Source organism: Rhamphochromis longiceps, linkage group LG7, assembly GCF_057381845.1.
Source record: "Rhamphochromis longiceps isolate RC_006_pf linkage group LG7, R_longiceps_female_GT1.1, whole genome shotgun sequence".
Lineage (NCBI taxonomy): Eukaryota > Metazoa > Chordata > Actinopteri > Cichliformes > Cichlidae > Rhamphochromis > Rhamphochromis longiceps.
This window is the reverse complement of record NC_140563.1, coordinates 5,804,482-5,830,453: the sequence shown is the minus strand read 5'-3', so window position 1 is coordinate 5,830,453 and position 25,972 is coordinate 5,804,482. Positions and strand designations below refer to the sequence as shown.

At 41.4% G+C, this 25,972-nt stretch overlaps 1 protein-coding gene across 9 annotated transcripts in view; it reads left to right on the top strand.

Annotated features, from left to right (window-relative positions):
- The window catches only part of brsk2a (BR serine/threonine kinase 2a), a 206,006-nt gene that overhangs the window by 179,675 nt on the left and 359 nt on the right, over positions 1 to 25,972 (top strand). For 6 of the 9 annotated variants that reach the window (XM_085411791.1, XM_085411796.1, XM_085411790.1 and 3 more), the window contains 11 exons: positions 2,477 to 2,641; positions 3,789 to 3,886; positions 4,803 to 4,953; positions 5,181 to 5,246; positions 13,004 to 13,064; positions 15,024 to 15,231; positions 15,383 to 15,431; positions 16,336 to 16,459; positions 17,593 to 17,773; positions 19,667 to 19,756; positions 23,201 to 25,951. In XM_085411791.1, coding sequence (XP_085267917.1) covers positions 2,477 to 2,641; positions 3,789 to 3,886; positions 4,803 to 4,953; positions 5,181 to 5,246; positions 13,004 to 13,064; positions 15,024 to 15,231; positions 15,383 to 15,431; positions 16,336 to 16,459; positions 17,593 to 17,773; positions 19,667 to 19,756; positions 23,201 to 23,373 — 1,366 coding nt within the window. In that variant the 3' untranslated portion in view covers positions 23,374 to 25,951. Of the gene's footprint in view, positions 1 to 2,476; positions 2,642 to 3,788; positions 3,887 to 4,802; positions 4,954 to 5,180; positions 5,247 to 13,003; positions 13,065 to 15,023; positions 15,232 to 15,382; positions 15,432 to 16,335; positions 16,460 to 17,592; positions 17,774 to 19,666; positions 19,757 to 23,200; positions 25,952 to 25,972 lie in introns of those variants that run through there. The other 3 variants (XM_085411795.1, XM_085411793.1, XM_085411792.1) reach the window with 3 other exon arrangements.

The following is a 25,972-nucleotide window of genomic DNA, read 5'->3' as shown; positions in this document are numbered from 1 at the left end:
GTTTTGTCAGTGAGGAAGTTGCCATGCTATCTGTCTCTGCACGGCAGGCTGGCTTGTCAAGTGACTGGCTGAATGAATGAACTTATAAATGAATGAATGAGAGGTGACATTTGTCTGACAAATGTGGTCATTTTCCACAGGCAACTCATCTGTGATGTAAAAACATAATAAAATAAAATAAAAAAACATGTCAAAATCACAAAAAGAAAAACTTTTGACACAAAATTGAATAAAGCCATCAACCCTGTATTTTTAGATGGTGATTGTTCCAACAATCTTTCAGCACACTTGCCTGGAGCTGTGATGATGAAGAACGCAGTGCCAGGCCAAACAGATAGTTTAGTTAACTTTCTGAAACTAAGTGTCCCACGAAAACAGTTAAGTCCTATATAAGAAAGGTTGTAAAACTGATTGTTTATATAAACAGTTGCAGAAACATTAGTATAATTCAACCTCGGCAAACTACAGCCATAAAAAATTGCCATGAAGTAGAAACTGTGAAAAGCTGGCAAAGTTAAAAATCATCTTATTCTCTCTGATATTAAGCATTTTTCACTTTTTTCAATTTCTAAAGAACTTATTCCTGTTTACTGAACCAAATGGTTAGTGTCCTTAAGATCTTTATTGAATCAGTCACTCTTTTAGCAATAAATGAAACAATTTTCACCTAAATAAATACAACTTGCATTCAAAGAATGAAAATTAGGCAAGACAGACAAAATGTAAAAGCCAGTGATCATGCATGTAGCTCATGTATGGTTTCATGGCTGAATGCAGACCAAGGATGGCTCTTATGTGCTTCTTATGTTCTGACAGAAAGGGGCTCATATTGTTGACATTATCCTTGATAAAAATGCACTGAAATGCAGAAAAACAGAATTGGAGACAATGCCAACTTTGATAGAATCAACAATTCCAACCTTTCCGCCACTGACCACGGCCCCAAACTCTGCCTAGTAAGCATACACAGTACCATTTCAGAAGGAATCTAAAGTCATGTCAGAGCCTGTGTGCTGGGTACAGACAGGCAAATGAGGCTAATGAGAAGGAACCTCAGAATCACACATGAAGGTAGGAGGCATTAAGATGCTGGCGAGGGTGATGGTGCACAGTGAGCAAATGGCTGGTAGAGATTTTGGACAAGATGCCCGGGACAACCTGGATGAGGTCAAGATATGGTGGAGGGGGAGGACTGCATGACATACATGGTACTTGCCGTATGCAGTATGGTGTACTCTCTTTGAACCCAAATTGGATAAGCAGTTAAAATGGAAAAAGGGTAAATGGACTATTTAAACCATGTTCCTTAGTTGTGGATGATTTGTTTTTTCTGGAGCCATATGATATGACCACGGATTTTCATGTTTTGACGTCTGTCTAAAGTACGCTTAGTGGTGCTTTCATTTTTTCTAACTGTGGGATGTTAAAAAGAAAGAAATGTTTGATTTTTGAGCACAGATAAACCTGTTTTGAGGGGATTGTTTATTTTGCCAGAAGAGTCAGCCAGCTGGTGATAATAAAACATTGAATAGCAGGGAGAATGCAGCGAATTATGACCTCACCGGCTTTCCATATAAATCAAAACTTAAGTAACAGTTTCACCCGTGGGTCGGCATTATAAGTCCTCGTGAAGACTTGATTTATTGAAGTTGGACTGTTATATATTTAGATTTCTTTTTCATTACCCTTACCACCCGAATTTATATGCACATACTGAAACAGGAGTGTTGGTGGTTATGTGGGGTGAACAATCAATGTAGGTCTGGTTCACAAGTTCACAGCATATAGAAAAGTGGAGGTCTGTGTCATTTCAATAGCTGCCAGTGAGGTTTATGCTTCACTGGGTTCACTGAAGGAAAAATAATAGATTTAGGGAGGTAAAAAGTGGAAGTGTGTGAGTTCAAATCTGTCTCTGTAATAACTTCTAAGCATTGGCGCATTTCCAGAAGTAGTAGATTTGTGTGTGAAAGAAACATCTAGAATATTATAGAAATCTTTGTGAAAATGGACTGTGCAGTATAACGTTTTATTTCAGCCCTAAAGAATATAAATGTGTGTGTGCATGTAAAAAAACAGCAGACAAAGGTGACATAAATTAATCTAATAATAATAATAATGAAGAAACTACATTTAGAAATCACGCCAGAGTAGAAGAGGCAGGTTGCTGAATATAACAGCATGACTAAGTCATCTGCCTGAATCCTGCTGACACAATCACCCTCTGGAACATGCAAAAGTGCCTACACCTGAGGAAAACCTGTGACTTTAAAAGTCTCTTAATATAAACTAAAGTCATACTGACACAAAAGGTCATATTAAAGTTTGTACATCTACGATTTTACACAATTGTGTTCCAAATGCAAGTTTCTATATGAAAAAACCAAAAACCAAATTAAATTACTGAAAATTAGTAGCAGTAGCAACCAAACCCACTGATATTGTCCTTATTTCTTTTTGAATGTCTTTGTATTAACAGAGGAGGCAAAAATGAACCAGAGCCAGAGCAGCCAGTTCCCAGGAAGGTGACCATCCGCAGCCTGCCCTCTGCAGAAGATATCGATCCCGACGTACTGGACAGCATGCACTCTTTGGGCTGCTTCAGAGACAAAAACAAATTACTGAAAGACCTGCTCTCAGATGAGTGAGTAAATGGCTGTACAGCAGACAGTAGTGCGAAGGAGAAAAAAGAGAATGGGGATTGGTGGTTGTTTTGATAAAAGAAGAGAGCACTGCAATGAAAGGATAGGTGTGTTGTGTCTGTGTGCTCACTCAGCCTTGGTTTTCCCCAGCTCCTGTAAAATCCTGCTAGGCTGTCGCTTTAGATGTCAGAAGCCATAGATCACTTAATTGTTATCACACAGCGCTTACACCGTTTGCCACCAGATACATTCCCTTTAAACTGATCCTGGTTTCCACTGTGAACATGCTCATGGGTCAAATTGTTGTTGTTCTGCTTTTAATATTTGTGTCTCAGTTGCAGTTTCTAATATTTTTCTCTACTGTGTGTGTGTGTGTGTGTGTGTGTGCTGTCCTTGACTTTCATACAGTTGTTTGTTATCAATGTGTGTCCAGTGTGCAGATGTTGCAGTTTTTCTTTGTTTCCTTTTCCTCCTTTACCACTATTTTACATTTGCCTATCCTCTCCACTTTAATGCTAAGCAAGCATTACTCCATCACTGTGCCCTCTACCCATCCCTTCCATTTTCTTCCTTTCTCCTGGGAGGATCTTGTAATAGTGCTGGACTGGAGGAAAATCTGTGGTCTCTATCTCCCTTCCCCTGTTTCATTTTAGCTGAAGTTGCAGGTCCTTGTCTCTTTGCCTCCTACTGCTTTCCAATCTGTCTTTATTATAGAGGGCCAGTCCCTGGGAATTTTGCATAGAGAATATTGGCCTAGAGGCTAAAGATATTAGGCTTCCTGATTTACTGAGAAAGAAAAGGTTGAACTCGTAATGTTTTGAGACTTTCATAAACTTACCAGTCGACTCTGCATATAGAGATGTGCCGCGTCTTAAAAAATGCATGCATATTATTACACGACGGCTTAATGATCTGTAAAACTAAACTTTTGTTTTAATGATGAGAGATATTTATTGGTGCTTCACAAAGAATCTCAAAACATTATAGAACATTAATCATAGTGAGGGATTTTACAGTTTGATATGGTATGAGTACTTTTTTTCCCCCTACACACCCTAGGTATCTAATTATACGCATGGTTGTGTAGGAATTAAGTATTTTTACTTTTCCTGACATTTCAAGAGTCTTTTTACTGCCACCTTTTTGCAGTGACAACCAAGAGAAGATGATCTACTTCTTGCTATTGGATCGAAAGGAGAGGTACCCTAGTCAGGAGGACCAGAATCTTCCCCCTCGCAATGAGATTGGTGAGCCCTGGAACAACGAGAGAATTGTTCATAAAGAGTGTAACATTAGAAAATGATATTCTTTTAAAAAAGAACAACTCAGAAAGCTAAACCACAATATGACACACAGTACGTATGAACTGTACCACCATGTAAGAATCGTGCCTGTTTTTTAATGATTTTTTTAAACTAGTCATCTGTTTACACAAACAAAACCATCCAATTTGCACAATACTAAGCACTACAAAAAGGTAACTCATGAATGCTCCCAGTTTCTGAACGATTCTGCAGTGTTTTCCTCTGTTAAGAAGAAATTGGATCGGCTCCAGTAGCGGTGGATTGGCTCTGCAGTAGAAAAAGCATTCTGCTTATTGAAAATAAATAAGCTTTTCAATGAAATGTAGTAGCAGAAATAGAAGGTGTCAATAGAGAAGTTTTTTTTTATTTTTAAAAAACTGTCACCCCCCCCAACTGCTTTGGCTCAGATATTAACTCTTCAAAAAAAGAAAAGATATTCTATCATCCGTACACCGCAACCAAGCACAGATTTCCACCCACAGAAGTCTGAGTAGAGACGGAGATGCTCTGCTTAGACGTCTGCCAGGGTTATTTTCTGACAAGAACACTGAAACAGGAGTATTACGTGCAAATGTGTGTATGTGAGTAACTGCTCTGAGATACCGACATCTTGATGAATAGACTCCCTCTTCAGTGAATGTGATACAGTCAATACAGTGGCCATTAGTTCAAGGTCTGGGAGGAACCATTACTTATTCACTATTAGTTAAAATGTCATTGCGATCAGCCCTAAACATCACTCAAACCCTCACATATACACAAAACTGAGCAGCACATAGATATACTCGCAGTAACATGGACACGTGTCTGGTGCTTTGCATTTATTCCAAATCACCATGTCTTTTTCTGTCACACACAGATCCTCCGAGGAAGAGAGTGGACTCTCCCATGTTGAATCGTCATGGCAAGAGGAGACCAGAGAGGAAGTCCATGGAGGTCCTCAGTGTCACGGACGGAGGCTCACCTGTCCCGGCCAGGAGGGCTATCGATATGACACAGCATGGACAAAGGTACGTGCAGAAGTGAGGAGAAAAACTCTCTTTTAAAAATCAATACCTTTTTAAATGAACCAGTAAAGACAGACCTTGTCCTGCGTTTGTGTGTGAGGAGGATCTAGCAGCCTTGTGGTGTTTTTACAGCTCTGACAGTGAGTCTGGATCCAGTGTCAGCAGGCTGCATTGTAGACAAACATAAACAGAGACTGACTCTCTGCTCACTTTATCTCCTGTCTCACTAGTAAATCAGTTTACAGTAAAAGCTTGGATATTCCTGATGCCAGTACAAAATGCAGCAAAGAAGAAAGGTACTCATTTGCCACTCACCCCTCACGCTTTTACCTCTCCCCTCTCTGTCTCACTTATTCAGGCAAAAGAAAGATGCAGCATGGCTTTTTCTAGTCAAATCTTTGTTTTTAAATGATGATGGCATATGTTGCTTGTTGTGGTTGCTTCACATGTCTTGTAGTTTAGTAGCAGTTTAGATAGTTATTTAATCCACAGTATGCATGGCTCCTTACACATAGGTGCAAAAACAGAGGCAGTTACGAGATATGAGACTGAAAGCATAGGCTGGGGTTTAGCCCGTTTACAGCAGCCTAAATAGCACACCCTGTATGAGGTTTGCTAATTGCATGTGTAGGTAGGCGAGCTGAGCTATCAGCTGATGTCAACTTGTATTGAGCCCAGCTGAACCGGAATTGTCTGAGCTTGACTCTGTAGTCGGCGTGAAGTAACACTAACGCTTTTCTTCTGAAGTTTAACTTAACTCTTTTAATTAAGTTTCATCTCAAACCAGGGAAAACTGCATTTGCAATTCAGAGGCTAAATATTTCTACCCCCACCCCTTCATTCTGCCGTTAGCTCAATTATCTCTTCGTTTCGTAATCTGAATGCACTGATAATCACTTCTCCTATGCTGTGTCCCACTTTCTCTAGTTGCAGAACAATTTTCCATTTCTCTATTTTAGAAATGCTCAAGTCAAGCCGGAACCACACCCCCACAAGGCACAGCGGACTGATTTAAAATCCTTCTCTTCATCTTATTTGAACAACCAATATATCGCCACACCACACATTTGTGCTCAGAGGCAGTGACATTTGTGACAGCGGGGAAGATTGAATCTGAGGGGATGATAACCTGATCTGCCTAATGATAGTCAGATTGGCAGAGTGCTGGAAAAAGCTTTCAGAGTTACAGAGCATAAATGGAGAGGTGGGGAGTGCATTTATTATATAGAATAAAAAATGCAGTCCTAAAGTTAAGTTCTTCAAATGTCAGGTGCATTAATAACTTTTCTCCATAGTGCTTTGCCAACAACAAAATATCAAGAATTTGATTCGTACCATTTCACCGAGGGAACCCACTTGAGAAGTTTTGAATCCGTTTCAAGAGCTCCCACTTCTAAACATGTGTGCTTTTGTTCCTTCTGTCTGCTGGTGCCTCCAAATTCTAGTTTAAGATTCATCCTCTTTTGTTTCTTCACTTCTGCTGTGCCTCTTCATCCCTTCAGGCGGCCCATTATCTCTTCTTTATTTAAAGGTTGTCTTAGTTTAGTAGCTGCCTTTTTCTGCCCTTCACTCTGACTCATCTCATTTCAAGTCATAACTAGAATCCCAAAAAAGGTCAGTTTGCACTGACTGGATAAACCATTAATAATAGCCTGCTAACATTAATTCGATTGGTGATGACACACATCTTGAATAGTGTGAATTAGAAAGGGGCTCTAAAAGTCGATTTTATGAGGACAACGTTTGCGTCTCAAACTTGCATATCAGCAGCTCCAGTCAACAAAAACAGCTCTGCTGCATCTTTCTTCAATACAGCTTCAGATCAGTTTGTTTGCTCTTTTCCCTATACCCAAATTTCTTCCAGGGCACCGCGCCACTCTTGTATATCGCCACTGTCTCTATCTTTCCTGTGGGTTCCTTGTGTGCTGCTGACCTTCAATCCCAAACACCCCCCTCTGTTAGTATGGAATTGCTATGCTAATGAGGACATGCTGCTAGTTTTTCTCTGTCTGCCTTCCTATCGGCTGTGGTAGATTGTAGGTATGCCACAGGCCCTCTGCCTCCAAATCAAATCAAATCTTGCTCTCCTGCTATACATGTCTTTCCCCCCTACTGCAATCCATAACTATCCATCTGATCAGTAGGGGGAAAAGAAGTTAGTAACAAAGTCTGTGTGAATCTTGATTTTGGTGTGTGCGCTTGTGTGTGTTTTTCAAACTTTTCTGGCTTTTATCACGTCCTTGTGCACACTGTGTTTGATCATGTGCTTGCTTGCATGTGCGTGGATAGACGATGGTGCTGGGGAAGCGCGTACGTAGCAGAATAACGTCCAAAGATTTAAGTGACTTTGTCTGAACCTAACCTTATCTTTCCTCAACAGCAAACTTTTGTCGACAGCGCAGAAGATTCATAGAACTTCAGATCAGAGGGCCTCAGAGAGCGGACTGACTTTGAAACATGTGTTTTGACAGGATACATTTCCACCAGCGTAAATAGTGAAAGAGAGGGGGAAACAGCTTGATCTGAAATTGCATAACAAAAATGTCTGAATTCCTGTCCTTTATCAGGCATTTTGCCTCTCATTTATCACGTAGTTACATTCAGAGTATCAGCCCTCACTTTAGTTTCATACAAATGATTGTTAATTCGATTGCTCCTATGAAGTACGGATGTTGGAATAAAGGTGCGGTAGCTATGTTGTGCAGTAATGCACATGGAGACTTTCTCATGTGAATGTCCGTTTCAATCTTTCTATGCAAAAATGTCACTTAAAAAGACATTTAAAGCTTAACTCAAAGCATAAGAAATCCACTGATTTAATTTTAAATCTTAACAACACGCCAGGAGAAATGAAGGGAGGTTAATGATATGTAAATGAAATATGGAAAAGTGCTGCAGCGAGGAGGAGAGAATATCAATTGATTTTTTTTTTATTAGAGATTTGCTCTAGTTGCTTCACGCAGTTTGAATGTGGAGTAGTCAGAGCAGTCGTAAGAAGTCAGCTCGCCTGCTAATTACTGACATTAATTTATTTAAGAGACTACAATAAGCACAAATAAAACACCTTAAACTGTGATCTTTACTACAGAAACTGCAGAGGTCTTGCTATATTTAGACATTTAAGGAACTGAGCTGTAAATATTAATGCACTGAGTCTGCAGGGACTTGTTGAGGTTCAAAGAAGCAAATGATTTCAAACAGTTTGTGGATTTATATGAATACTTACTATGTGTAAAAAGAGGCCCATTGGTAAGAAGCAGCCAATATAGAGGTGCTAGAAAGGGAATATGTATCTCAGTCGTATTGTGCTTTGGCTTTGGCAGTGTTGTTCATTTTCTGTTTGGCTCTTGGCACCATCCATTTTATTTTTCTTGCATTTTGTTTTATTTCAGTCCATGCCTTCAACCCAGAATCTGTTATACTTGTTCCACCCCCCCACAGCCACACGTTAGTTCCCCAGGCGCTTTGGATGGGTTTCTGACAACTGGCGGTCACATACTGAGGACATGGGTCCTGTTTGAAAATAGGCTTATGGGAATTAATGACTACTAGATAAGAGAACTACCATAATAGGTATCAAAATTGCATCAACAACAACCCAAAAAAGAAAAGAAAAACATCTTCTAGTTCAGTACATGTGCCGTATTATTGTCCACAAATAGCAATGGGTATTTCCAGAGACCATGTCTCTGTTAAACACTGCATGCACCAATATTCTTACACAGACACAAAAGTCTGGGTATTAAGTCTTCACATTCCACATTTATCAAGTTTGTATCTGAGCAGAAAAGAGTAACATTAGTTATGACTCTAGCTCTTGATGTACGGGTCCATTGATAGTAGGGTTGCCAACTCCCTGAAAAATAAATAAGGGACACCTCGTGGCCAGGGCCGGGCGACCCAATTGTCTTCACCCTTCCCAGTGTGGTGAATTTTCTAGCTCTTTTTTTGTGTGTGAAATTTTTTTTTTTAACCATTTGACTTGAATTTGATTTAAGTAGATGTGTATTCTTTGTGATATGAACACATGTGAAACAAATGATCATTTAGCCATTTATTTTTAGCTCAAAATGACAACATTAACACATAAAACAGGTCTCTTTCTTAAACAGAAGCCTGTCATGCTTAACTTTTGAGAATATAAGTAAATCTTTCTTTAAAAGAACTCTGTCCTGCTTAACTTAAAATAATAGAAAACAATAGAAAGAAAAATATTCTTGTAACAGTGCACATTTAGTGCATTTAGTACAATTGGCTTCAGTTGAGGTATTATTTCAGCTTTTCTAATGCTAATCAGCTGCTCCTGTTTGTAAACCCGCTTGTTCCCATGATTACGCATCTTAACTCATCATCATTATTCATCTATGTATTACTTTTATGTATTAGTCATCAATTTGTTGTAATCATCTATCCTTGCAGTTGTTTATTACACAAAATAAATTATATTATCACACTTCTGGCCACATAGCGCTGATATTCACTGCACATGCCCATATTAACTTTTTCCAGCCAGGTGTTTTCCTTTTCCCCATTCTTCCCTTTCTCTGAGGGGAACAAACATTGCTGCTCTAATGCTGGGCTCACACTGTGCGGTTTTAGGCCCATTTTGAGCCGATTTTGGCCTTCATCGTGCATCGTGTAGTATACGTGGGGTAACGAGAAGTGATTAACACCTCACGACCAGCTCCCGATCATCAATCGCTCGTGAGGGTCTCACCACAGCCGCTCACACTGCTCGCGCGCAAACACGTAAACGTTGGTGTAAAAGATGGAGCAGCACGGCTGTGCAGCGTGTGATCTGGACACAAGCGATGGAGGCACAACTTGTAGAACTTTGGAAAGCTCATCCGAGCCTTTTCGATGTGGCATCACAAAATTATCACGACCACAACAACCGTGAAAATAGTTGGATTTACATTGCTGCTCAGTCACAGCTGCCCGATCAATGTTTTTCATTAGCAATTTAGCAAAGTTGATGGTGGTGGTGTGTGTGTGTGAGTGAAAGACAGAGAGAGAGAGCGACAGATTTTCTGTTATAACCTTCATTTTATGGAGGCACAGTGTGAGCACTCAGGTCGCATCAGAGCATCGGGCGGTATAGTGTGAGACCTGCATCGTGACCTACCAACTGCGAGTCAATCGTGCAGTTTGAGCAGGAGCTGAATAACGTGACTGAAAAAAATCGCACAGTGTCTGCCCAGCTTTAGGTTTACTGTCGTCCGAGACTTGCACCGCAATGTCTGCGTTTGTTTCCCTGTTGGCCATGCTTCTTGTTGTGGTCATTTGTTGTCTTCCGGTATTTTCTCCGTAAGCGACCTTTCCTCGACCAATGAGATGAGTGGTAATCTGAATTGTCTGAATTGAATTGTCATACTCGTAAGTGTGCTGTCAGCTCATTGGTCACAAAGCAGGAGAGGGGCTGGGAATTATGTTTTCAAACAAACCATTAAAAGTTATAGACTACTTTTGATTCTCACTGTATTACGGGACAAAGTGCGTCCCTTATTAGCTCAATACGGGACGTGTACTTTTGTTTCGAAATACGGGACGATTCCGTATTTTAAGGGACGGTTGGCAACCCTAATTGATAGTCATGACAGTGAACATGCACTTTACTGGGAACGATGCCATCAGCTTCCTGTACTCAAGACAAAGTCAGAGATCCATAGTTGTAGTTACAACTTCTGATTGTAGACACAGCGGGAAGCTTAGTTGGTTGTTGTCAGCATTGGAAAGATGACTCTCTTCTCTCGCCTTGTCACCCAGCAGCTAAGAACAGAATGGCAGAATATAAGAGAGGCCAAACTGACCCAGTAAATCTAGAGAATTTACTGTGCTACTGGATATATTGCTGAAAAGGAACCCCTTTATCAGTGATCTTGGCCCTGGAATATTTAGCTGTAAGATTTCTTGGAATTGGTACGTTCAGCATCAGGCTGGTCAGTATTCCTCCCTTGATAAGAAGGTAACCTGTCAGGGGAGGAGTCCTTTGAGTGACTTGGCAATGATGAGGCTCATGTAGTATCAGGATAAATTTGCCATGTTCACAGCTACCAACAAGCAGCTACAGTAAAGCAAGCTAAGCTAAATGAAATTCACGTGATAACACCCACAGAATACATGTTATAGCAAAGAGGGGTAACCAATCAGTAGCCAGCTTACTGCAAATGATGTCCAAGGGCAAAGCAAAAAGCGCTAAAAATGATTTAAAAGAATAATTATAATAACAGTCAACTGGGAGGGTTCAAGATTTGTTGCAGCATGGCCTTTACATGTGCGCTACATAGCCAGAATATTCCAAAAATAAATCCAGGATACTGTATGTGCATGTAAACATAGTGAGCACACAAGCACAGAGTAGCTCGAGAGTAGAGTAGCTTGCTACAATGTTGTCTCCAGTGCAGGTTTAATAATGTGGGCTTGTGGTTTCTGTGATACATGATAAATGACTCCCTCCTTGTGTATGCTGTTCCCTATAAATAAAGCACTGAACAACAACATTTTATCCTCTCTCTGAAGCAAGGTTGAGCCTCTGACAGCCTATTACTGTACAGCATAACCATCTGCAACATTAGCTTTATAGGCCTTCTGGTCCAACACTAACAGATGCAGAGTGCTCCTAACAATATGCTCATAATGGCCGGAGGATGTTGTGTTTTGGCCATGTTTAAATGAAGTTCAGTTGGCTACATGGTCACAAGTGCTGCAGTGAGCAACTGCGGCCATGTCTCAGTGGATTGTAGGACTTAAATGGAAATGATACCAACTGTCTGGTCAGTTGTTCCATGAAACAGGAAATCCTTGCCAGCATGGTCTCGGCACGCCTACTCATGTGTAAAAGGATGTGTGCACTAAATAAATTTGTAGAAGGGGAGCGGTAAACTTATAAAAATAGCTCGCCAGTGGGTGTTTCTAAATTTCCCTCACTTTCTTGGTAGCTTTTAATGTTCCTTATTCTGCTTTGTTTACTCTCAGGAGTATGATTATGGCTGTTGCAGTTGTTATAACAGTATTATCATTTTTTAGGCTGATAGCCATAATCATTTTTAGTTTTTGCCTCCTCGAATGCCGTGTGGTCTTGTGGGAATGCTTCCAGCATTAGAAGTGAGCATATGGCCCTGTTACTCCACACACTCTTTATTTTTCCATCCATCCTCCCTTTTTACTTTTAAATGATCTCAGTCTCTTCTCAAGTTTGTTCATGAGATCTTCTTCAATCAGGTAGTTTAAAAAGCAGTAGTCACTGCTTTTTATCTCTTCCTTTATTCAAGCTGAGATAAAAGATCTATAGCTACAGACATACATTAATAAATGCACCCATGCTGACATAAAAAGAGAAAGTGGGGGGGAAGAGAAGGAAGAGGGGTATGATTAGATTGAATGACAAAAAAGAACAGTGTTGTGACAGTGAGCAGCTGGTGTTTCCAAGTGTTGACAGGCGTTGTTTTTGGGTGTGCGTGTGTGTCTGTGTGTGTAGATATGTACGTGCGTGCTTGATGAAGACAGATTGTGCTGTGATTGTTCATTTCTGAACAGGACTCCGCTCATAGGGGTTATTGACGGCATCTGCGAGGGAAAAGACAAACATGACAAATGGCGCTCAACCAAATGTCTCTCTTCATTCTCCCTCTCGAGATAGTTTCATGGCCTAAAGGCTTAAGAAGTCAGAATGATTGGTTTATTATCAAACTTTAAATCTGGCTTAAAGCTAGATTGAGTCCTAGTGTGTGGGAAGTTTAAATTTGTCAAATCAATATCTGTTAAACTGACTTTTGAGTGAGATTAATTGCTAGTAGTAGTTTTTACCTCAGTGCTGTTACTGTGTTGTGATACATGTACCCTATTTGTGTGGTAGGTGTTGTGTTTGCAGGGGGCTTGATAGTAACCCGTGTGCTTAGTATGACAGCTCCATATGCTGCTCCACTTTCTAAATAACGTGTAACAAGTAACCAAGCGTTCACCCCCACCTGTGTTCATTCAAACACATAACAGGTCATGTGTTGATACCACAAATTACTGTTCTCCTGTGTGTTCTCACATGTTTGTACCACAGGTCGCGGTCTATTAGTGGAGCCTCCTCTGGTCTCTCCACCAGCCCGCTCAGCAGCCCACGGGTGAGTCGTAATCCTCAGTTCACATCCAAACACGCACACACATAAAACACACCTCTTGACCCAGTTCTTAACTAACTAGTTGTTAACCTTCTGGGATAATGGCCAACCAACTACTGCTGATCACATTTTATTGATGTCATATTATGTCAGCAATAGAAAATAAAGCAATATTCTTTTTTCTGACCATGAAAGAAGCATACACACACACACACAAAGAAAACAATATTTCTCTGCACAGCAATATTTTTCCACCAATCTGTTTTACCGTTATATAAACATTTATCAGCCTTGAAGGATCTACCTTTGTGTTTTGAGAAAGTATAGGTCCATTTTGATTACCTTTTCATATCCTGTATCATATCAGGGCTTCCTGTGTGTCCATATAGCTTAGATGTTTCTGTTAATGCTAAGTAAAAACCCACTGCTGAATGCACACAGGAGGCATGACAGCACAGAAAACTTTCTCCACCCCACAAAGCCTCTTCTCTCTCCATCCTCTGCACTTATTATCCTTCTCTCTGTTTTCTATGGCCTGAGCTCTTTGGAAATCCAGCTCAGGGAATGCTTCAGAAAATCCCACTTTCCTTTGCTCAAAGCTGGGGAGCTTGTAGTAAACTTTTCCAGCTGACTAACCTGAGAAGGCTCCAGATTAGCCAGGATCCTAAGACGAGCTCCTCACCACACAGGTTCTTGCAGGCTTATCTGAAAGGGAAATTGATTTCTCAAACCCACCCAAAGCCTGGATTGTGTTCTCAGCAAGAAGCTCTGTGTGGGGTTATTTTCTCAGACTTAGCTTCTGGAAGACAGGAATGTGTTGAAGGCAAATATTGAACCAGTGTGAGTGCAAATGAACCATGCAAAATCAGTACATCAATAAATAATCAGGAAATTTGACTGCAGAGTTGCCACCTTCCACTTGTTTTTGAGACAGCCCAATTGGCCTTTTGTCTCTCTCGTGTGTTTGTGTTTGCTTGCTTGTCTCTGCTGGGAATGCCTTGTATGTTTTATGCAAATAAAGTCTGTCTTTTTGTGTTTTGTTTGGATTTTTTTAAAGTGAGCACATTGTTTGCTGGTATTGTTATTCCCATTTCATTTTTGTTTTGCTTTGCTTTGACATGAGTCACTGAATGGTCTTTACCATGTTTTCTTTCTCTCTTTTTTGTTGTTGCAATTCCTCCATCTTTCCTATGTGTGTGCACTTGTTACCTGCCTCCAAATCCTTTGGCTACTTCTTCCTTTACCTGTGTGGTGGTTTGCCCTTCCCTTTCCTTTGCTTTGTGTGTTTGTGTACTTGCATGCATTCTTGTGTGTGTTTTCTGTTTGTTTATTTTGTTGTCTTTTTGTTTTACACCTCTTCTTCCTCTTGGCTGTGTTATTCTTTTAATCTAGCCTGTCAGAAAGTTTGGTGTACCACCTCAGTCCCCAGACTTGTCCCCGTCCCCTAACACCAGTCCCTGTCCATCCCCTGAGCCCGTTCCAAATCGCGCAGGCCAGCGTATCTCCACCCCCAATTCGCTCGCTCCAAACAGTGAGCCCCTGCCAGAAGCACTCAACAAGACACAGACGCTCCCTGCCAAGTCCAAAACTGTCCCAAAGCCCCTCCAAGCCACACGATCAAACCCACTTCCTGAAACCACCCTTGATCCAGAACCTGCAGCCAAATCAGAATACTCCACTCCCTGCCAGCTTCCATCACAGCCACCCTCTGCCTCTGTGCCTCCTACCCCTACTTCTCCATCTTCCCCATCCTCCCCGTTTTCCTCATCCTCCATCGCCAGTGCTACCATCTTAAACAGCCCCCAAGTACGACGAGCTCATTATGCTGCCAACCCCCAACTCTCTGTGCCCTTTAGCCCTGTGTTGCCCCTGTCACCAATCAGGCTGCACCATTTTCACCCTGTAGCACCAGCCCCTTCTCCATTTACTGACCACCCACCCAAATCTATCCCCCTCATACAGGTTACCCCTCACCCTTCCCCTCGAGGCAGCCCCCTCCCCACCCCAAAGGGCACCCCAGTGCACACTCCCAAGGACAGCCCAGCTGGGACACCTACTCCAACACCGCCCCCAAGCCCCTCTATTGGAGGCATGCCTTGGAGGACGCGCCTCAACTCCATCAAGAACAGCTTCCTGGGCTCACCACGTTTCCATCGCAGGAAACTCCAAGGTAGATTTCAGCCAATTTACATGAAAAATTGCTGACTAATGCTACAATCTTGGTTTTCCCCCAAAAGTTTTACTGTACATTGTACCGTAATATACTTTTTGACAATTTTTAGTCTTTCTCAATCGTCTGACATCTAACTCTGCTTCCACAGTTCCCACACAAGAGGAGATGTCCAGCCTCACACCAGAGTCTTCCCCAGAGTAAGCAGACGCTGTCCATTTTGAAAGCACCACTGCTATCATAACTATGCATAACCTCTCAGCCCCTTAGCCACTGGCTCAAACAGGCTCCCTCTCGATAGGATGATGTTTTGGAAAGTGTAACATCTATGAATGTTTGATTTTTGCCTGCTGAGTCGACTTGTAATGACCTCCGGTCTGGTCTGAGTTGGAAAGAGGACAGTAGCAGGAGGTAGTGAGTGGGTTATGAGGGAGGCAGGACGAGCCTGCGTGATGCTTTTGAGTTCCCATGGGCCTGATAACTCAAGGTTGGCCTAGATATGCCTGTTTGGTTGGCTGGTTGCTGTCTGGGTTGGTCATTTCCACCTGGCTAGATAGGAATTTCCCAACTGAAAGAAGTTGGAAAATTGATCAGAGAGAGACCCTGTTTTAGCTCAGCCCGAAGTATACAGTCACGTGAGCTGTAGTCAGTCTCCTACTGCAGAACAGTGCATCTCTTTCGGCTAATCTACATTTGTTTCCATATTTTACTAGGTATTTATATTGATTTAAATGTAATGCTAAATATTATAAATCTTATATCTAATATTAATGCCAGAAAACAGGAGTCCATATGGCTTACTAGTGGTTGGAAGTGCACCTGGGCTGAGGCCAATAGTAAATTCATCTACCTCTGCTCCTTCTGTTCACAGAGAGACTCGGTTATCTCACCCCACCCCCCTCAAATCCATTCATACACAATGCACTGGAACATCCTCTGTTTGCTCCTTTAAATCCCTACAGAACTGTGGGGAGGTGGTTGTTTCTCAGAATCAATAGACTGATAGGGAACTAAAACAAGGTTGCAAAAATGGTCAGCTGTATAAAGATGTATGTGTACAACATTGGGCTTATATTCTGCTAAATGTCTTTTCTTTCCTCACAGACTTGCCAAAAAATCCTGGTTTGGTAACTTCATCAACCTGGAAAAAGAGGAACAGATCTTCATTGTCATCAAAGACAAACCTCTCAGCTCAATCAAGGCAGACATCGTTCAAGCCTTTCTCTCGGTAGATACACCACGTTTTTGCTAATTTCTTCCTTTGTCCCTTCTGCTGAACCCCTGACCCTTTTCCCATCTGCTGCCACTGTATCTGTTTGTGCATGAATGCAGCCGTATCACCTGGGTATTTGCTCTCTAATGCAGGATGTTGGCTCTGCTACGAGGCAGGCATGCTCTGAGTGTTTGCTAACATGGTGCTGATTTATGTAGCAATCCAGTAAACTGCTTGTATTCACCGCTTCTATTTTCTCTTTGACTGTGGACCCACTTGAGGTCAATAGAAAATCAACACTGAGCTTTGGTCATTAGCATATAGATGTCCTGCCCTCAATACAGTGCTCTGAGCATGTGTGTTTGTATATTTAGATGTGCAGGGTGAGAAAAAGCGTAGATTGCGTGTGTGTGTGTGTGTCTGTGTGTGTGTTGTGCTTTATTATTGCGTGGTTCTACAAATACATGCAGAAATGTAAGGCAGCATTAGCTTTTTCAGTAAGCGCAGCAGAATCAGTACCAAGAAACAGTAAGCAGTGGTCGTTGATATTCAGAGTACATAACTGAACAGAACCTATCCTCACCCCAGTTAGATTTAACAAAGTCTAAGTGTACAAACTCTGCCGGTGCGGGTCAATGTCAAATCTGTTTCCTCATCCCTGGAGGAAGCATTTTCCTTTGGGTTATGCTAGCTGGTATTCCAGACAGGAGATTGGCACCTGAATCAGTGGAATTATACCTCTCAGCACTCTAGCATTAATGGAATGTCAAACCCTCTCTAGCACTATGGCAAAACGTGACAATTTCAGGGCTCACCTGTTCATTGGGCATACAAATTCATTTTAGGCGGGAGAGTGCAATGTTGTTGGATGACTCAAGATTACATTAGCTTAAGTCTCTCTGGCATGCATGGCTACTCCCCGAGGCATTAATCTCCTTAGAGTTTCAAATGTGGCTCGTACTATGTGGAGGGTATTTTAATGAGGGTTTATTCACCTTGTCATTTGCAAGGTGTGGGAGAAAAATTTAACATCAGTGATTCCTATGCATAATCCCATTACTCGTGTCTTTGTGCTACCTATTTTTATTCCTGTTTTTTTTTCCTCTTTCTGACATTTTCTTTTCACGATTCCTTTTTTGCCCCCACAGATTCCCAGCCTGAGCCACAGTGTCATCTCTCAGACCTCTTTTCGAGCAGAGTACAAGTCAACAGCCGGCCCCACAGTCTTCCAGAAGCCGGTGAAATTTCAGGTGGATATCACCTACACAGAGAGCACAGCTGCCACTAAGGAGAATGGCATCTACTCTGTAACCTTCACCCTGCTCTCAGGTTAGGATACTTCAGCAATCATAAAAACATCTCAACATTTTCACCTGCTTCTACCCTTTTTTTTTTTTTTTTTTTTTTAAGAAAGGCTGTCCCTGTTCAGGAAATTACAGTCATGGCCTTTAGAATCAAAAGCAGAATGTTCACCAGCGGTATATTTGGTGGTACGACTCTGGTATCCACACTTCTGTGAGGATACGTGGAAAAGCATCCGTGACAACAGATATGACGCTGATTAAGTCGGGTACCGGATTAAAATGAGAAGATCTTGTAGAGTGGGGTTGCAGATGTGTATCAACTGTAGGCAGGCTAAAGCAACTTAAATAATCAGCCTTGTTTGAGATTTGCAAGCAAAATACATGAATGACTGTCATGTGAACAATCAGCCGATGGTGGGCTGGAACTGATACGAGCTGACCTGTCAGAATTGCAGACTAGGTTTAACTTTGTGGCTTGTGTGAACTAACACTTGTCTCAGTTTACATCATCTGTGGGCACTTGAAGTTTGACCTACATGTGTCTTCACTGTTTGAGATTCGAGTAGATGCAAACGGTGTAACAGTGGAACTGAAAATCAATGGAGAAGGTGTTGTAACAGTATTGAAAGACACTGTGTTGCATACAAGGGAGGAATTAGTTCTCTAAAAATTTAATACACCAAGTCTTCCTTCTGTACTTAAAGCTGGAATCCAAGAAAGAAAGGGTCAAGTTCAAACCAAGGATCTCAACCGATCACAGAGGACAGACATGCATGTATTATTATGGCATTTGAGCAGCTGGCTCTCCATCTCATTAGCCTTAAATTCAAGCTCACAAATGACAAGTGAAACACTTTGAATGTCACACTTTAAACTAATGGAGTCATGTATATTCAACAAACAAACAAGCCTGAAGTCTTTTTTTTTCCCCGAAAGCATGTTGGTGTGTTAAACTTAATGAAAAACATATTTTTTTTTAAATCCTGAATTCTTGATAAGATTTAGCAAACTGAAGTCAAACTATGCACAATCCCACACTGAAACGTGTGTTAATGCTTAGTTCTGCACAAACACCTGCATGCTCTCTTTTACTCTCCTCTTTCTGTTTCACATAAATGGGGGCACAGCTGAGCTGAATGGGCTGTAATAGAAGCCAGTTCTTCATGTCACTGACCGTATACTGTACACAACAGGTAGACAGCAGGAGCTCTCAGCAGCACTCATCTCTGGCCCCCATTTATAATCTCAGGCTTTCTGCAGTTTTCCACCTCACATTTTGCACCACGTCCATATCCCTGTTTGCTTTGCCTTCAAAAACCAGTACCTTTAAATCTATTTGGTTATTGCAATATATTTGTACAAGTTCTGCTGTGTGCCTTCATGCTGCTGATACTCTGTATCCCTGAACAGACTTTTTAGGGGTTTTTCAGTATAATAACATGCCCCCTCCCTCCATCACGTGTTGTAGGTCTTCTCAGTAGGTATGCACAAGACACATGCAAGTATGGGCACAGTCTTATCATCAGTTGCATTTGATGTGTTTGTCTATATATCACACCAAAATGAATATTAATCCTTTCCAGAAACTTCCTTGTTTCTTGTCTCATTGTGGTGCATGTAAGGGGCGATGATTTTCAAGTCACTGTAGGAGAGTTGGAGGCAAGGAAGCAAAAGTTAGCATAGTGAAAAGCACCCATGACTTGTCACAGAAGAGAATAGATCTATTGATGGCAGCATTGAACTCGTAGAAGTGCCGCTTTCGTGCATTCTGGTTTACTATCATGGTTTGCTCACACGCTTAATGGAATAGAGACATCATTTATGCTACTTTTGCTTTACCTACCAAGACAACTGTAAGTGTTTTCCATGAAAGGTCTACTATGTCAGCATTCATGTGTTTATCTATGTCTCTGTGAAGGACCCAGCCGACGCTTTAAACGAGTAGTGGAGACGATTCAGAGCCAGTTGTTGAGCACACACGATCAGCCTGGGGTCCAACAGCTTTCCGGTGAGTAAGAATTCCTTTTCAAAAAAATATTTAAAAAAAAGAAATTCCAAACCTTTACCAAAACCTCTCCACCCATTCCCCTACCGCCTCATCTGCCCATCCCGCCCCTTGATGAGCTACACTCGCCGCTATAGCTAAGCTAAATCCAACCCGTCTTCTCAGTATGCTTGAAATCCTCAAGCCACTCTCTGCTTCTCCAATCGGCTTCCTTTGCATGCCCGTGCCTCACTGCTATGAAAGGGTGGGAGCTGCTCTCAAGCACCGACTGCGGGTCAAATGTTGTCTCTCTGCCCACTGGCAGTGAAGATTAGAGTAGAGGTAGGGTAAGCCGATTCGCATTCTGTTACTCCTACTTTCAAGACTGATCACTGGAGCCTGTCACCATGGCAACACCTCTGCCCCTTAACGCACTCCCACATTGCACTGCGCCAAATAGCGACACCACACCTGATAAGTGCGCTCTCTAGGCATCCCGTGCGCTTTCACTCTCTGTATGTTCACCAGTCCACCGCTAAAAGCAAGGTACAAACACCTCTGAGGTCAACAATCATCATCACCCAGCCATTCACATGTGAACTTGATGATATTAGTCTCTCTTTCTTCTCTCATCTTTTCAGTAGTTTCAGAGGTGACAGTTTCAGCAGATGTAAGCACGTTTTTTGTGCCATTGTGGCTCGATACTGTTTCATAAAAGTGAAGTCTGGATGATGAAGAGTCATAGGGCTCCGACTCACCCCTTTCTGCTCTTAACATGTTGACTCTTTTGAATCATTGTGAGCTGTGTGCATCTCACTTGCCATCCAAGAGCTCCATCTGCTGGCCAGACAAGTAAACAACATCAGGAGGAAACGTTACCAGTTGTGAACCGTGTCTGCGTCTTTCTCTGTCCTCTTAAACTCATTTCCAGTTCCATGCCAGGTCTTGGTAGCATGTCCCACTACAGTTTTTTAAGTGTGAGCTGTGTCTTTGCCCTGTGTCTTTTACGCAAAATTACTCTCATTGGCACTCAGAAATGAACAGCAGTCATGACAGCTGTTATGATATTTAACAGTCTGTTATCATTGCTGTGCCTCAGTAAGTTTACCAATTATTTTTGATCTTTTTATATCGTGCAGCTCATTACCAGGCTGAGGTGTGGGAAGGGTAAAATTACAATAAGTTACATTAGATTAGGTTTTAATGGTGGTGGGGGTTTTGACGTAGTGGGCCGTCTCTGTAGGAGAGATGACATTGTTGGAGTATAATATGAGAACCGCTTAAAGCAATAGATGGATAGATACTGAAAAGTACACTACTTTTAGTTTGTGTTGTCCGAGATGATACAGTTGGTATTAAAAGTCAAAGTAAGTTATTTTTGACAAAGGCTAGTTGAATGAATTAATGTCTTTACGGCATCACGCTGAGAAGCAATCAGCATGAAAACAATCTTATTCTCCTCCTCTCTATTTACTTTGACCCACTTACACACCTCTAGTAGTACCTGAACAAAAGGGATTTAAAAATAAAAGTCAGTGACTGTAATTAAGAATAGAAATTGATTTGCATAACATTGTGTCAAAGGGCTTTGTCAAAACCTGGTTATTAATGCCCCTAATCACTAGTGATGACAGCATTTCTGAGACCTGTACTTATGAAGAGTTAAAGTATGGAGGAATGCAGGAAGTAAAATGTAGGTATATTCATTCAGATAAAGATGCTTTTGAGAAAAGGCAATATTATGTGGTCTGTTGTAGTCTTTTCAAAACACGGATTCCCAATCCGGATTGGGAAAGAGTTAATTGACTAATGTGGAATTAGAAGTATAAACATGGGGAAGAAGTTAGCTACAGCCACATTCCTGCAGGATAATGGATCAGTAGAAACTACTACTGGCCTTCTCACATGTGCACTTGCATGCAATTGCTCATTAATCCGTATATGACAAATTTTCTAATTTACACAATACTGCAGGCAGTCATCATACTGGAAGTACATACAGACTGATAACAGAATGTTTTACCTCAAGAAATTCTATTTTATAATCTACATTTTGCTGATGTGTAGACGCAGCATGTTTGTGCGGTTTATTGTCCGTGTAGCTCATCAGTCTGTTTTTTCTTTTTTTACTGATGCTATAACTGTTTGCTTGGACTGCAAAGAAGTCAGAAACAGTCTTGTTTGTGACTGATCAGTCACGCTTATGCGGACCATCACCTCTTTGCTTCATTTCTTATGTTTGGTGTACTTAATGCTTATATGCATGCGTACTGTTGTCCATACGTACACACACTGCACGTGTTTCCTCTTTCTGAGGTCCATTCAGGTCTCTTACTGTGTTATGTATGTCACTATGAACAATTACCACAAGGTAGACAGCCTCACTAATGAGAAGTCTATGTTGCCCTTCAGTGCTATGGTTATGATATCAAAACACAGTAAAATTGTGTATTAGAGAATACAGCATAAATAGTTTACAATGAAGTAAAATTTGAGGAGTGATTTAAAAGTAGACACTTCCAAATCTAATTTCCTCTGGTAAGGAGGAAATGGATACAGAACTCTGTAATTCGGAAGGCTCTGTCATGAGGAGTGGGCAGGTTCATAAGGTGTGTGTATGTCTGTAATGGAGATGGGACTGAGGTTGTATAAGTATTTAAAAATAAAATGAATGAAATTTAAGTTTAAGGCCAATTCTGTGTATAACAGGTGGCTAGTGTGGTGTAGCATGGATGGAAGTAACTTCTCTGAATCTGTTAGAAATCTGACAGCTAAGTTTAAACAATCAGAGATGTTTTTTTGGATGTGGTCCCTGTAGAGGGAATTACAGTAGTCTAAAAGTGATGCTGTTTCCTTGAGGTTGAAGGAAAAATAAAAAGCTTGCCAGCTTCTAGCTGGCAAAAACACGACTCATGATTAGTATGTCAAACCAAACGTCTGACACACCTACATTGAGGATGTGTCAGACGTTTGATGCTGGAGGACAGGTTTCCAAGACTTTTTGTGTTTCAGGGGGAGCAGTAATGCTTCTTTGACAGGAAGCGTTTTCTTGAATTTCCACGCTTTCTCATTTTTCGCTTCTATCATCTTGTCTGTCCTGCTTCTGGCCAGCCAAACTCGTTCAGACACACTGGTCACTATATCGACTTAATGGGCACTTGTGTTTTTTTCCGTGGATTGCGCTGAAACGTATGCATGATTTGCCGAGGCTAATGCATTATGTGGTCTAAACACGGCTGCTTCGGCAGTTCTCATCCTTGCACAGTGTACGTGGGTCTACCACCTCCTCACCTCTGCTCGCTCTGCCTTACATGTAGCCATCTCTCTATCCTGTGAACCCCATTGTTCATTAGTTTGTTTCTTCTGTCTTCTCTCTTTCCCCCCTTTTTTGTCCTCTTTTCTTCCCATCTGTGTACCTAGGCAGCCCATTGAGTAACTTCTTTGACGTAATTAAACAACTTTTTTCAGACGAGAAGAATGGACAGGTGCCCTACCCCCCTGGCACGCCCTCCAAGCACTGCCCCTCACCCATGCACGTCCGGAGGCATGACCCAGAAAATAATGACACCAAATTCCCTGCTGCAGGCCGAGACAGAGCCCACTTGTCGGTGGCATCTGTGGGGACACCAGAGGAATCTTAGACCGTGGCGCTTTGTAGCCATCCCAGTATCACTTTAAGCCAGAGACACAGAGAGAATATGCTATCTGTACATAGCTAGATATATATATAAATCATTTATGGACATCTTTTCTATAAAATGACTTTATATAGATAGAAATATATTAAAAGAATCAAAGTGATATTTTGCAAACAACATGTTGCACCAACACAACAGACACACACCCTTGCCATTCCACTCCCCTTTCCATTACCCCTCAGTGTCCACCATCATTACCACCCCTGTACCCTAACCATCTAATCACCTGTGGGCCTCAGTTGTTTGCTCCCATGCTGCTGCTAACCTGTGTGATGACCTGACCTGTTTCTGATACCAGGAATTATCCAGAAAACCTATTAAAGTCCATCCTCCTGCTCCCTGCTCCATTCGCCCTCCCTCGACCACCCCTCCACACCCCTCCAGCGTGCCAAGAGAGACGGACAATTGTTGACGGAGGACTCTTCTTATAGCGGTGTGCTGGGGGAGGGGTTACCATGGAAACAGACCCTTCATGCAGACTTCTACCTTCATCTTCCTCTGCACCCCGACTCCACCCCTGGCAGCCATCAGTAGAAGTAGACAAAAAAAAAATCCTGTAGTGTTCTTGTTCTTAGAAACACACAAGCACACACATCCCAATAAAAACAAGACCACTCGCTCCACTCACCAGCTATCACCGTTCTCTGACCTCAAGGAGCATTTGCTAATTGGAAAACGAGCATTATTCAAAAACACTACAGACGCCACATACACAAAACATACACGCACAGATCCAGTATGCACAAAAACTCTGGGATGTATCAACAATGATGAACAACATTTTAAAAAAAAGAAGACACCATGCAGAAACACGAGGAGGAGAGAAGGGAGAGGAGTTTTGTGGAAAGCCCAAACAGCCGACACGGATGCTTGCTGGATTGTATTTGTTTGCTTTTTATTATAATGTACTTTCTTTGTGAAGAACTGGGTTTGAAATACTAACTGACTTTATTAGACTTAATACTATTGCTGCAAAACAGACTGGAATTGTGTTTTCAGAGAGGAGTTGGGTGCGAGAAGAACAGGGCAGCGGGAGATATTAAATGATAGTATAGGGTGGGGGGAGGGAAGTGGGTGGATATTCGGGTATTTAAAATGAATGATCTATTCTGTTGTACAGACTGATATCATTTCTTATGTAAAAAAAGAAAAAAAAAAGAAATGTCTAGTTGTGACACTGTTTAGATACCATAGGAACAGGTTGGTAAACCTGAGCCTGCCACTTACTGTCATTTTAAATTCTGTGTATTTTTGTTACATGATCATGTACGTCTTTGTTTGATTGACCCAATAATGATCCAAACATTCCTGTTTCCTATTATCTGCAGCATTTCTTCTTTGCTTTTCATTTATACCTCTCTCTAGTCTCACTTACCAGCAGTAGGAGTAGAGAAACAAACGAAAAAATGACGTGACAAATGCAACTGTGGATATTTTTGTATTGTTGTCCTTATTTATTCATGTTTGTTCATCTCACTGTTTGATTTCCTAATTTATTATATCTTGGCTATTTATATGAACAAAGCTGTTAGGTCAGTTGAATGTTATTTATTACCCTCTTGTGTGTTCGTAAATGGGACATTTAAAGAAAAAAAAAGAACTTTTATTTCCTTTGCTTTGGTCTGACTTTAACTGAATTATGTGAACTTTGACAAGTCATAAATTCTCTTTTCCATGCTCTCTCTGCAGAGGGAAAGAGAACTTGTGGGAACTCTTGGAAAAAAATGATTTACCAGTAATTTAAGAATGTAGACTTAGCCTCTTTTTGGAGAGGGAATATGCTCTTCTATTGATATTTGTCAGTTTCATATTATTGTGCGTGTAGGCCAGGCTGGAGGAGAAGAACACCACAGATCCTGATCTGCTTCTTCTCTTTGTAAATAGACAGACAAACCGTGGGGGTTGATTGTTTTCTCAACAATGCTGGGGATTCCTGCTCTGTGCTTTTAGCTTGTATTGCTGTGTGCATGTCAAAACATGAGCTTTTCTTTGCATGGCTTTAGTGTTAATGTTCCATGCCAAACTCACTCCTTCTCTCAGCCTTCATCACTTCTCTTTCCACAAAACTACCTTTTAAAATTTAAATTCCCCTTCTGTCTGTCCCTTACTTTCCCACCTTTTCTGCTTTTATTTCTGGCTCTTTTTTTCTTTTAAATTGTTCCCTTGGCCCTGCTGATCTTTCCCTTCGTCCTCCTCCTCCTCCTTATCTTGTGCACAAAGTTTTTGAAGGATGCTTCCTCAACTCTGTACCTCTCTCTGGAAGGCTCTGAGGTCTGGGCTCTCTACCCGTTAGTAGTAGAGGCACAGGGAGGGGATACCAGTACTACAAACACAAAGCAATACCCTGATATGCGCCCTCCTTTCTGTTTTCTACAATGGGAAGCTAGCAGCACTAAGGATATCTAATGATTCAGAGGCCTACATGGGTCTTTTGACAGAGCAGGAGCAAAACTGACTGTAATCTCCATAAAACATAACTGTGAGCATCTTCAGTGCTGAAACAAATAAACTCATTCAGTTATGGTGTGTTTGTTATCCTTAT